At 41.1% G+C, this 12,573-nt stretch overlaps 1 protein-coding gene across 1 annotated transcript in view; it reads left to right on the forward strand.

Annotated features, from left to right (window-relative positions):
• The window catches only part of KATNAL2 (katanin p60 subunit A-like 2), a 110,837-nt gene that overhangs the window by 48,241 nt on the left and 50,023 nt on the right, over positions 1 to 12,573 (forward strand). Inside the window, exon 2 of the mRNA XM_010840958.1 lies at positions 3,906 to 3,976. Coding sequence (XP_010839260.1) covers positions 3,906 to 3,976 — 71 coding nt within the window. The remainder of the gene's footprint in view (positions 1 to 3,905; positions 3,977 to 12,573) is intronic.

Below are 12,573 nucleotides of genomic sequence, written 5' to 3' on the forward strand. Positions count from 1 at the left end.
AGTCACCATCTGCAGTGATTTTGGAACCCCAAAAAATAAAGTCTGCCACTGTTTCCACCGTTTCCCCATCTATTTCCCATGAACTGATGGGACCAGATGCCATGATCTTAGTTTTCTGAATGTTGAGCTTTAAGCCAACTTTTTCACTCTCCTCTTTCACTTTCATCAAGAGGCTTTTGAGTTCCTCTTCACTTTCTGCCATAAGGGTGGTGTCATCTGCATATCTGAGGTGATTGATATTTCTGCTGGCAATCTTGATTCCAGCTTGTGCCTTTTCCAGCCCAGCATTTCTCATGATGTACTCTGCATGTAAGTTAAATAAGCAGGGTGACAATATACAGCCTTGATGTACTCCTTTTCCTATTTGGAACCAGTCTGTTGTTCCATGTCCAGTTCTAACTGTTGCTTCCTGACCTGCATATAGGTTTCTCAAGAGGCAGGTCAGGTGGTCTGGGATTCCCATCTATTTCTGAATTTTCCACAGTTTATTGTGATCCACACAGTCAAAGGCTTTGGCATAGTCAATAAAGCAGAAATAGATGTTTTTCTGGAACTCTCTTGCTTTTTCCATGATCCAACGGATGTTGGCAATTTGATCTCTGGTTCCTCTGCCTTTTCTAAAACCAGCTTGAAGATCAGGGAGTTCACGGTTCACATATTGCTAAAGCCTGGCTTGGAGAATTTTGAGCATTACTTTACTAGCATGTAAGATGAATGTGATTGTGCGGTAGTTTGAACATTCTTTGGCATTGCCTTTCTTTGGGATTGGAATGAAGGTTTACTATGATTCCTTCACAAGGTCTTAGAAATACAAGTTGCTTCGTTTTCTGTATTTTCTGGCAATCTGAATAAAAACTTATCACCTTAAGCAACAAAACTTTATGTGAATCATTTTGGGTGGATATCTTTATAAAATAGTGTTTTACTTGCCTGCATAAACATTATGTTCAAAATATTGAACTTAACTGAATCTTAAGAGAACAGTGTATTCAAAAAACAAGAACAATATGTTTTGAAAAAGGAACGATCAGAGCATAAGAACAAGCTCTTGGAAGTTAAAAGTATTTTTGTCTGAATAAATTATTATTTAAAGACAAGGCCAAGGAAGTTGCCCAGAAAATAGAAAAAAAGAGACCAAAAAATGGGACACATATAGGGAAAAAAAATCTTGTAAAACATGCATATGGGTACTTAAAAATCAAATAGTACTATATTTTATCCCTTTTTAAGTTTCTTTTTCATTGTGACATAATACGCATTACATAAATTTAACCATTTTAAACTATTTTTTTAAAGGTTTACTTATTTGTTCATTTTTGGCAGGACTGGGTCTTCACTGCTGCCTGTGGGCTTTCTTCAGTTGCAGAACGTCGGGGCTCCTCTGTGTTGAGGTGTGTAGGCTTCTTGCTGCAGTGGCCTGCCCTGTGCAGACCACAGGTTTCCGTAGTTGCAGGTCATGGGCTCTAGAGCATAGGCTCAATAGTTGTGGTGCAAAGGCTTAGATCCTCAGCATCTGGGATCCTCTCAGACCAGGAGTCGAACCTGTGTCCCCTGCATTGGCAGGCGGATTCTTAACCACTAGACCACCAGAAAAGCAAAGGTACATGGAGGTGTGGTTGAGAATTTGCATGGCTGAAAGTGTCTTTATTCTATCTAAAAATGTGATCATTTGAAAGGGCATAACTTTCTTATTCCTGGTCCTTTGAAGGTAAAGGATCTTTTCTTCTCAGGAAACTTTTAGAATCTTTTTAACTCTGGTGTTCTGAAATTACACAATTTCGTTCACGCCTGCCTTTTTCCATTCGCTGGGCTTGCCGTTGTCAAACCAGACATTCTCATGCTTCCATTCTAAAATAAAATGTCTTTTATTATTTCATTGTAAATTATCCCCCTGTGCTTTCTCCAGTTTATTTTTAAGAACCTCTATTAATGGGGTATAACCTGGATTGATTTTTTAAGATTTTTTCCCCTATAGTGTTCCATTTTTGGGTCTCTCTCTCTCTCTCTCTTTTTTTTTTTTTTCTATTTTCTGAACAGTTTTCTTGGCCTTGTCTTTAAACCATTCTAGAGAATTTATTTAGACAATAATATTTTTAACTTCCAAGAGCTTGTTCTTATTTTCTGTTCCTTTTTCAAAAGAGTTGGCTTAAGACTAAATATTAAAAAAAACTAAGGTCATGGCATCTGGCCACATTACTGCATGGCAGGTAGAAGGGGAAAAGATGGAAGTAGTGAGAGATTTCCTCTTCTTGGGTTCCAAAATCACTGGGGATGATGACTGTAGCCATGAAATCAGGACGATTGCTTCTTGGCAAGAAAGCCATGACAAACCTAGATAGTGTGTTGAAAAGCAGAGACATTATTCTACCAGCAAAGATCCAGATAGTCAAGGCCATGGTCTTCCCAGTGGTCACATATGGTTGTAAGAACTGGACCATAAAGAAGGCAGAATGCCAAAGAATTGATGCCTTCAAACTGTGGTGCTGGAGAAGACTCCTGAAAGTCCCTTGGACAGCAAGGGGATCAAACCAGTCAATCTTAACGGAGATCAACCCTAAATATTCACTGGGAGGACTGATACTGAAGCTGAAGCTCCAGTATTTTGGTGATCTGATGTGAACAAACAACTCATTGGGAATGTACCTGATGCTAGAAAGATTGAGGGCAGAAGGAGAAGAGAGTGTCAGTGGATGAGATGGCTGGACGGCATCACTGATCCATGAACATGAACTTGGGCAAACTCTGGGAGATGGAGAGGCCTGGCATGCTGCAGTCCACGGGGTCACAAAGAGTCAGACACGATTGGGTGACTGAACAACAACAATGGATATTTCAATTTTATTACATTAATTTTTAGAAAGTTTGGATGAATGCCTCAAAAGTTTCTATGTGTCATCATCGTGTTTGTGCCTATATTTTATGATATAATTTGGGCCACTAGGGCCTTTCTTGCTTTTATCCAGTTCTTACCTGTGTTCTCTTTAGATAAAGGTAAGCATTTTCAAATAAGGGAAGTATTAGTGAAGGTAAATATTTTATGAATACATTTTAAGAGAATGTGAGATACCAGATAATGTAATTAATATGGATAATGCACATTAATACTATGAATTAAAGTACAGCTTCATTCAGTTTAAATAAGGACATTGTTATTTCAGAATGTCCCCTTTATGGTCCCTGCTACTCAAGAGGATATTCTAAATGCCCGGGTGGGGTTCTCCTGAGTGGTTTGTTGGAACTTATCTCCACAATATTTTAAAAATTTATTTTTAATTGAAGGATAATTGATTTACAGTAGTGTGTTGGTTTCTACCAAACATCATCTGCATGTTTGTGAAGGGTTTGGGTGGGATTCTGGGTGAATTTAAGGGTTTCCCTGGTGGCTCAGTGGTAAAGAATCTGCCTGCCAATGCAGGAGATGCAGGTTTGACCCCTGAGTCTCAAATATCCCCTGGAGAAGGAAGTAGCAACCCACTCCAGTATTTTTGCCTGGGAAATCTCATGGATGGAGGAGCCTGGCCAACTACAGTCCATAGGGTTGCAAAAGAGTTTATCTTTTAACATCACTTTCCTTCACCTGGTTCAAATAAATGTGTGTGTATTTGTTCCTTTGCAGTGATAAGCAATAAAATGCCAATTAGTTTGGCAGTAAGAAGTGAACTAGTCAAGTGCAATCCCAATTGAGATCATTGTACCTTCAGTTTACAATTGAGGAGGCAGCTCTGAGAAGAAAATAACAATGGAAAAACAACTTTATATATCCTTAGAGACCCCAACCTGTCTTGCAGCCTTTAAGTTATGCTTCTTGCTTTTGACAGGTTACAATTACCTTCAAGAGTTTACTGCTATAGAAGGAGTGTTGTATTTCATTGTTATCCCATCTGCATTTTCTTTTTTGTTCACAGTGCGAGATGAGGACAGAAGCACGACGAAAAAATCTTCTGATTTTGATTTTGCATTACTTAACACAAGAAGGGTATGTTGCACTACAGATATTTACAGAGATGATTCCTCTCTTTCTCTGACCTCTGCCTTTCCAGATACACACTTTTAAAAGCAATTAATAACTGTATTTTTTAGAGCAGTTTTCGATTTACTGAAAAACTGAGCAGAGATTTCTGGTATATGGGTGAGAACTCCCATATATCAGCAGTTCCCCACCCTGCCTAGTGACCCTGTTACAGCTTACATCGATGGGTACGTTTATTGCACTTGGTGAGTTGATATTGATACATTATTATTGAAGTCTGTAGTTTACATCAGAGTTCACTTTGTGTCGTATAGTTCTACGAGTTTTGACAAAGGCATGATGTCACATATCCACCCTTGTAGTATCATGCAGAACAGCTTCTCTGCTCTAAAAATCTCTTGTGCCCTACCTATCAATGCCCCTACCCCACCTCCAGCAACCCAGACACCTATTTTTATTGTCTCATTTGTCTAGATATTTTTCACATTGTGCGTTAAAAAAAATTGTATTAACAAAGCTACCCAGTTCATGGGATACTTGCCCTTTCCCAATCAGGTTTGAAGATGGTGTAGACCTTTTAATGAGATTTCTGAAGTCCCATTGCTGGCACACAAAGACAGCTTTCTTACTCCTCAGTTTTCCTTCCTCAAAATAAAGGTTTTGCATTTACCTGGATGACTTGTACTCAACTCTCTTTCCTGAGGAAATTGGGAAGCATTTGAGTTTGGCCACCTACCTCATTTAAAAATGTGTGAGCATTGGAGAAGGAAATGGCAACCCACTCCAGTACTCCTGCCTGGAGAATTCCATGGACAGAGGAGCCTGGAGGGCTACAGTCCATGGGGTCACACAACTGTGCGACTAGAAAAAAAATGTGCGAGCACTTATAATGAAGACTGCTGGTATGCTGGGTCTGGGAGAGGAAGAGAGACAGCAAAGTATCTGAAGGGCCCTCTTTTTAATTTATTTTTTATTTTATTTTGGCTGTTGCACTGCACTGCATGTGGGATCTTAGTTCCCCAACAAGGGATCAAACCCTCGCCCCCTGCATTGGAAACTCAGAGTCTTAACCACTGGTCCACCAGGGAAGTTCCTGAAGACTACTGTTTAGAGTTTCCTTTCCTTTTAAAATTTTCAGCCTGGAAGAAAATATTCAGGTTTCAGGATTAATAGGGCTAAAAACTTCTGAGTTAAAGCAGTGGTTCTCAACCCAGAGAACCACTGAAAAGATATTTGACAACGTCTGGAGTCCTTCTGAGTGGTGTACCGGTATCTAGTGGGAAGAGGCCAGGATGCTGCTGAACGCCCTTCAGGTGCACAGGACAACCCCAAATGTCAATCACACCCTGATGGAGAAACCTTTCCTTAGAGCACAAAGAACCAGCCGGCTGCTGGTATTCTCCCAAAAGACTGAATGAGCATCTCTTCCTCCGATAAATGTTGTAGCTGTCCGTGAAATAGGAGATCTACTGTAGCTGAGAGTCTAGTAACCCTCGTGTTGAGGTAGGAAGGCAAGCTGGAGGGTAGGAGGTGGCTGGGACAGAAGTGAGAGCTGATGCTTGTTTCTCTGATCTGTGCCAGCAGCAGCTGTTTTAAATAAATCTAGCGCCCTCCCAAGGGGAATGACCATTCTAGAGACCTTGAGGACTTTTTCTTTTAAGCTCTAAGGGAAGTAGTATTAGGGTCCCCCTTTTACATTTGAAGAAATTGAGGCTTAGGGGCATCTAACAACTTGCTGGAAGTCGCCTGGCTCTAAGTGGGGGCACTTTGCAGGCCTGTCTCACCCCCAAAGTCTTTCAGGATCTGATTCCTCTGCTATGGTGTGGAAGACTTGTTTTTGTTTGAGGATTACCTCAGGAAAATAAAAATGTATGTGGCATATTTTTTGAGTTAAAAAAAAAAAGATGGGTTTTAAAAGTCAGAAAATGAAATCTCTGCAACTGTAGTGAAGCATTCTTTTGTTATTGAAAGATTTGAATTTTTATCGTGGAGGTTTTTTTTTTTTGGCCAAAATTTCAAAGGCATCCTTTTTGGTGATGGATTATAACACAGCATTTTTGAAAAAATTTTTATCTTATATTGGAGTATAGCCGATTAACAAAGTTGTGATAGTTTTAGGTGAGCATCGAAGGGGACTCAGCCCTATGTTATACGTATCTCCAGTCTCCCCAAACTCCTCTCCCCTCCAGGGCACCACATAACACTGAGCAGAGTTCCATGTGCCATACAGTAGTTCCTTGTTGGTTATCCATTTTAAATATAGCAGTGTGTACATGTTCATCCCAAACTCCCAAATTATCCCTCTCCCCCTACCCGCTAGCAGCCATAAGTTTGTTCACTAAGTCGACAACAGCATTTAAAAATTCTTTTTGTTTACTTATTCATTTTTGGCTGCATTGGGTCTTTGTTGCTTTGGGAGGGCTTTCTCTAGTTGTGGCAAGCAGGGGCTCCTCTTTGTTACGATCCGTGGGCTTTTCACGAAAGTGGCTTCTCTTGTTGCAGAGGAGGCTTCAGTCGTTGCAGTACACGGGCCCAGTATTTGTGGTGCACGGGCTTTGTTGCTCCGTGGCATGTGGAATCTTCTGGAAGCAGGGTTCAAACCTGAGTCCCCTGCATTGGCAGGCAGATTCTTATCCCACTGTGCCACCAGGGAAGTCCCAGCAATTTTTTTTATTTTAACAGCACTTTTGAACAAACTTTGTTACTGAGTAATATGATTTCTCCCTGGACTGACCACATTAGATCTTCAGTGACAAAATGTGGCCTTTCTTATAATACCTTACATCAAAATTTTGGAAATGGCCTTTTTTCTCATGGTAAACATGATGAATATGGTAAACATCACTGCAGATGGTGACTGCAGCCATGAAATTAAAAGACGCTTACTCTTTGGAAGGAAAGTTATGACCAACCTAGACACCATATTAAAAAGCATAGACATTACTTTGCCAACAAAGATCCATCTAGTCAAGGCTATGGTTTTTCCTGTGGTCATGTATGGATGTGAGAATTGGACTGTGAAGAAAGCTGAGCACCGAAGAATTGATGCTTTTGAACTGTGGTGTTGGAGAAGACTCTTGAGAGTCCCTTGGACTGCAAGGAGATCCAACCCAGTCCATCCTAGAGATCAGTTCTGGGTGTTCATTGGAAGGACTGATGTTGAAGCTGAAACTCCAATACTTTGGCCACCTGTTGGGAAGAGCTGACTCATTTGAAAAGACCCTGGTGCTGGGAAAGATTGAAGGCAGGAGGAGAAAGGGATGACAGAGGAAGAGATGGTTGGATGGCATCACCAACTAGGTGACGGACATGAGTTTGGGTAAACCCCAGGAGTTGGTGATGGACAGGGAGGCCTGGCATGCTGCAGTTCATGGGGTCGCAAAGGGTCGGACACGACTGAGCAACTGAACTGAACTGAAACATGATGAACTGCGTCATGTTTAACATTAGATCTTCATGTCATTGAAGATCTAATGTCAGTCCAGGGGAGAAGAGCAATCGACGAACCAGGCAGTCTGCATGTGGGCAGTGGGTTGCTCTGCACTTTTCACTGTTCATTGATGGAAAGCGCTTCCAAGGGCAGCATAGTGCCAAGTGTCTGCTCTAAAACCAGGGCTGGCGGGTTGGTGTGGTAGGAAGGGCTTGCAAGGTAGCAACACAGACTCAGGAGCCAGTATTGTTGTTGTTCAGTCGCTAAGTCATGTCCGACTCTTTGTCACCTATGGGCTGCAGCGTGCCAGACTTCCCTGTCCTTCACTATCTCTGGAGTTTGCTCAAATTCATGTCCACTGAGTCAGTGATTCTATCCAACCATCTCATCCTCTGTCACTCCTTTCTCCTGATGCCCTCAATCTTTCCCAGCATCAGGGTCTTTTCCAGTGAGTCAGCTGTTCGCATCAGGTGGACAGAATATTGGAGCTTCAGCTTCAGCATCAATCCTTCCAATGAATATTCAGGGTTTATTTCCTTTAGGAATGACTGGATTGACTGGTTTGATCAACTTGTGTCCAACAGACTCTCAAGAACCTTCTCCAGCACCACAATTTGAAAGCATCAGTTCTTCAGTGCTCAGCCTTCTTTATTATCCAACTCTCACATCACGACTGAAAAAACCATGGCTCTGACTATAGGACCTTTGTCAGCAAAGCGATGTCTGCTTTTTAATACTCTGTCTAGGTTTGTCATAACTTTTCTTCCAGGAGCAAGATTTTTTTAATTTCATGGCTTTAGTCACTGTCCGCAGTGATTTTGGAGCCCAAGAAAATAAAATATGCCACTGTTTCCACTTTTCCCCCATTTATTTGCCGTGAAGTGATGGGAGCAGATGACATCATCTTGGTTTTTTGAATGTTGACTTTTAAGCCAGCTTTTTCACTCTCCTCTTTTACCTTCATCAAGAGGTTCTGCCTTGATGGAGGAGCCAATCTGCCTTGGTTCAAATGCCCACTCTACTTTTTGCTAACCAGTGACCTTGGGCAATCTACTTACTTTCTTTGTCCCTCAGTCCCCTTGCTTGTAAAATGGAGTAATGGAAGATAATGAGTGTCAGGCACATGTTTTATTATGAGGATTAAACATATGACTTGCTCAGAGTAGTGCCTGACAACACATGAGCACATATGAGTCCTTGCTTACTTTTACTGTGGAGGAGGTACGAGCTGGATTTTATTCTTCTGATACACAACCTGGTTCAGCAAAGAACTTAAAGCAGTTAAAAATGTGGGTTTGGCCCACTTTTCATTATCTTTTGATAAAAATCTCAGCTCCATTCAAAAAACTCTGAGCTGAATTACCTTGAGACAGTGTTTTCTAAGCACCTGGAACTCTATAACAGTCATTCTGCAGAATGTTAATTGATATGACTTCAAATGAGCTTTAAGGTCAAGTAAGCTTGGCAAACATTGGGTTCAGTTTAGTTCAGTTCAGTCGCTCAGTCATGTCCAACTCTTTGTGACCCCATGAACAGCAGCCTCCCTGTCCATCACCAACTCCCAGAATTCACCCAAACCCATATCCATTGAGTCGGTAATGCCATCCAACCATCTTATCCTCTGTTGTCCCCTTCTCCTCCTGCCCTCAATCTTTCCCAGCATCAGGGTCTTTTCCAATGAGTCAGCTCTTCACATGAGGTGGCCATAGTATTGGAGTTTCAGCTTCAACATCAGACCTAGCAATGAACACCCAGGATTGATCTCCTTTAGGATGGACTGGTTGGATCTCCTTGCAGTTTGCAATCCAAGGGACTCTCAAGAGTCTTTTCCAACACCACAGTTCAAAAGCATCAATTCTTTGGCGCTCAGCTTTCTTTATAGTCCAACTCTCACATACATACATGACCACTGGAAAAACCATAGCCTTGAGTAGATGGACCTTTGTTGACAAAGTAATGTCTCTGCTTTTTAATATACTGTTTAGGTTGGTCATAACTTTCCTTCCAAGGAGTAAGCGTCTTTTAATTTCATGGCTGCAGTCACCATCTGCAGTGATGTTTACCATGTTCATCATGTTTACCATGAGAAAAAAGGCCATTTCCAAAATTTTGATGTAAGGTATTATAAGAAAGGCCACACTTTGTCATTGAAGATCTAATGTGGTCAGTCCAGGGAGAAATCAGTCCAGTGATTTTAGAGCCCAGAAAAATAAAGTCAGCCACTATTTCCGTTGTTTCCCTGTCTGTTTGTCATGAAGTGATGGGACCGCATGCCATGATCTTAGTTTTCTGAATGTTGAGCTTTAAGCCAACTTTTTCACTCTCCTCTTTCATCAAGAGGATCTTTAGTTCTTCTTCACTTTCTGCCATAAGGGTGGTGTCATCTTTGTATCTGAGGTTATTGATATTTCTGCTGGCAATCTTGATTCCAGCTTGTGCTTCTTCCAGCCCAGCGTTTCTCTTGATGTACTCTGCATAGAAGTTAAATAAACAGGGTGACAATATACAGTGTTGACGTACTCCTTTTCCTATTTGGAACCAGTCTGTTGTTCCATGTCCAGTTCCAACTGTTGCTTCCTGACCTGCATACAGGTTTCTCAAGAAGCAGGTCAGGTGGTCTGGTATTCCCATCTCTTTCAGAATTTTCCACAGTTTATTGTGATCCACACAGTCAAAGGCTTTGGCTTAATCTAGGTTAAACAGGCTCCTTTATTTCCTGACTTCTCAGATCTTCTAATTTACATACAATGGGAATATATCTGTGCTAAAGTCACAGTATTCTGGGCTTTGCAAACCAATTTGGCCAAGGAACTGATTTTTCCTCAGGCCATCTTTAGGGACTAGTTTTTCATGGAACACCCTGAGAAATGCTGCCTTCACAGATTCACTGACCCTTATAGACCTGAACTCATCTTATAAGGCCCCAACATCATGAGCTTTGTATTAATAGATGCTTGATAAGTGTTATTTGAGCAGCCATTAAGGAACTTACTAGCAGGTAGATGGGTGAAATAATTGGAAAGAAAGACACAGCAATTCACACAGGTAATTACTGCTTTTTTTTTTTTTTTGTATTCTAGAAACTGTATCAAGAGAACTGTAAAAACAAAAAGACAAAAGTCACATAGCTATCCTTTCTCCTGCAGGTGCTATTACTGCCTCAAGAATCGTCTGTTTACAAAGCATGCATTTCCCCTTTCTGCCACGAGATGGCCTCTTGCATCTGTAATTGATAGAAGTTATGCTAAAGTTGATCATTTCCAGAGACCTGCTGGGAAAGGGAGAGATGAATGAATTATCAAGTTGAAAAATGTTTAAGGACATATTAGTGTCACTAAAGTAGACTTGCCTTAAATGAAAAGCTGAGAGGATTGATTTTTGTGTATTAAAATAAATAGAGAAAGCGTTGTAGGGAAGGCCATGTGAGCTGGTCTTGAAAGATGTATAAAATGTGGATAGACAGTTGTGATGGACAAGGACGTTTTAGACAGGGGCACAGAGCAAGCAGGGGCAGGGCATAAGTGAACCACTAGGTGAACAAAGAGCAGAGATCAAATGCATGAGGGAGAGTTAGTGAGAGCCGACGGTGAGGGGTCATGGCTGCCGTTCCTCTAGCTCCGCACGTGCACCTCCTCTGGCCCCAGTGCCTGTTACCAGCCTCTCCGGCATCTCTTCTACTGTGGCTTTCTCCTTACTGCTCACACCTCTTTTTAAAGTCCTGTCACTCTGTTGGTTAAGAATTTCCAGGAGCTCCTCCTACCAACTCTGTTAAATTCAGACCCCGTTCAAGCCCAAACAATGGAATAGGAGCACATAGACATAGCTCTGCGTATTTCCCTGATGGTCCAGTGGTTAAGACCTTGTGCTCCCAGTGCAGGGGGTACGAGTTCAATCCCTGGTAGGGGAAGTATGATCCCACATTCCCCATGGAATGGCAAAAAAAAAAAAAAAATCCTGTTTTCCTGATCAACTAGTTTAGGAAATATGGGGCCTGCCATCATCTATTGTTATCATTTTTAAGCCCAAACTCTCTGATCCTGGAAAGTGTTCAGAATGTGATGTCAGGAAAGCAGTCTTTATATTCAGGCAGTCTCTAATGTATGTTCCCATCTTTTTTTTTTTTAAACAAGTATATGTATGTAAGTATATGTGTATTTAAGTCATTTTAAAAATGTTTGGAAAGAGAGAAAACATTAACATTGTCTCTGAGTAGTGCAATTTTCTTTTGATTTATCTATATTTTCTATATTATCTATATTTTCTAATTTTTTCTTAAATGAGCATGTATTACATCATACTAAACAAAAAATTATTAATAAAAATGAGGTATCATTTCACACCAGTCAGAATGGCTGCGATCCAGAAATCTACAAATAATAAATGCTGGAGAGGGTGTGGAGAAAAGGGAACCCTTTTACACTGTTGGTGGGAATGCAAACTAGTACAGCCACTATGGAGAACAGTGTGGAGATTCCTTAAAAAACTGGAAATAGAACTGCCTTATGATCCAGCAATCCCACTGCTGGGCATACACACTGAGGAAACCAGAAGGGAAAGAGACACGTGTACCCCAATGTTCATCGCAGCACTGTTTATAATAGCCAAGACATGGAAGCAACCTAGATGTCCATCAGCAGATGAATGGATAAGAAAGCTGTGGTACATATACACAATGGAGTATTACTCAGCCATTAAAAAGAATACATTTGAATCAGTTCTGATGAGGTGGATAAAACTGGAGCCTATTATACAGAGTGAAGTAAGCCAGAAGGAAAAACATAAATACAGTATACTAACGCATATATATGGAATTTAGAAAGATGGTAACAATAACCCGGTGTACGAGACAGCAAAAGAGACACTGATGTATTGAACAGTCTTATGGACTCTGTGGGAGAGGGAGAGGGTGGGAAGATTTGGGAGAATGGCAATGAAACATGTAAAATATCATGTAGGAAACGAGTTGCCAGTCCAGGTTCGATGCATGACGCTGGATGCTTGGGGCTGGTGTACTGGGACGGCCCAGAGGGATGGTATGGGGAGGGAGGAGGGAGGAGGGTTCGGGATGGGGAACACATGTATACCTGTGGTGGATTCATTTTGATATTTGGCAAAACTAATACAATTATGTAAAGTTTAAAAATAAAATAAAATTAGAGAAAAAATGTAAAAA

Source organism: Bison bison, unplaced genomic scaffold, assembly GCF_000754665.1.
Source record: "Bison bison bison isolate TAMUID 2011002044 unplaced genomic scaffold, Bison_UMD1.0 scf7180017864153, whole genome shotgun sequence".
Taxonomy (NCBI): Eukaryota; Metazoa; Chordata; class Mammalia; order Artiodactyla; family Bovidae; genus Bison; species Bison bison.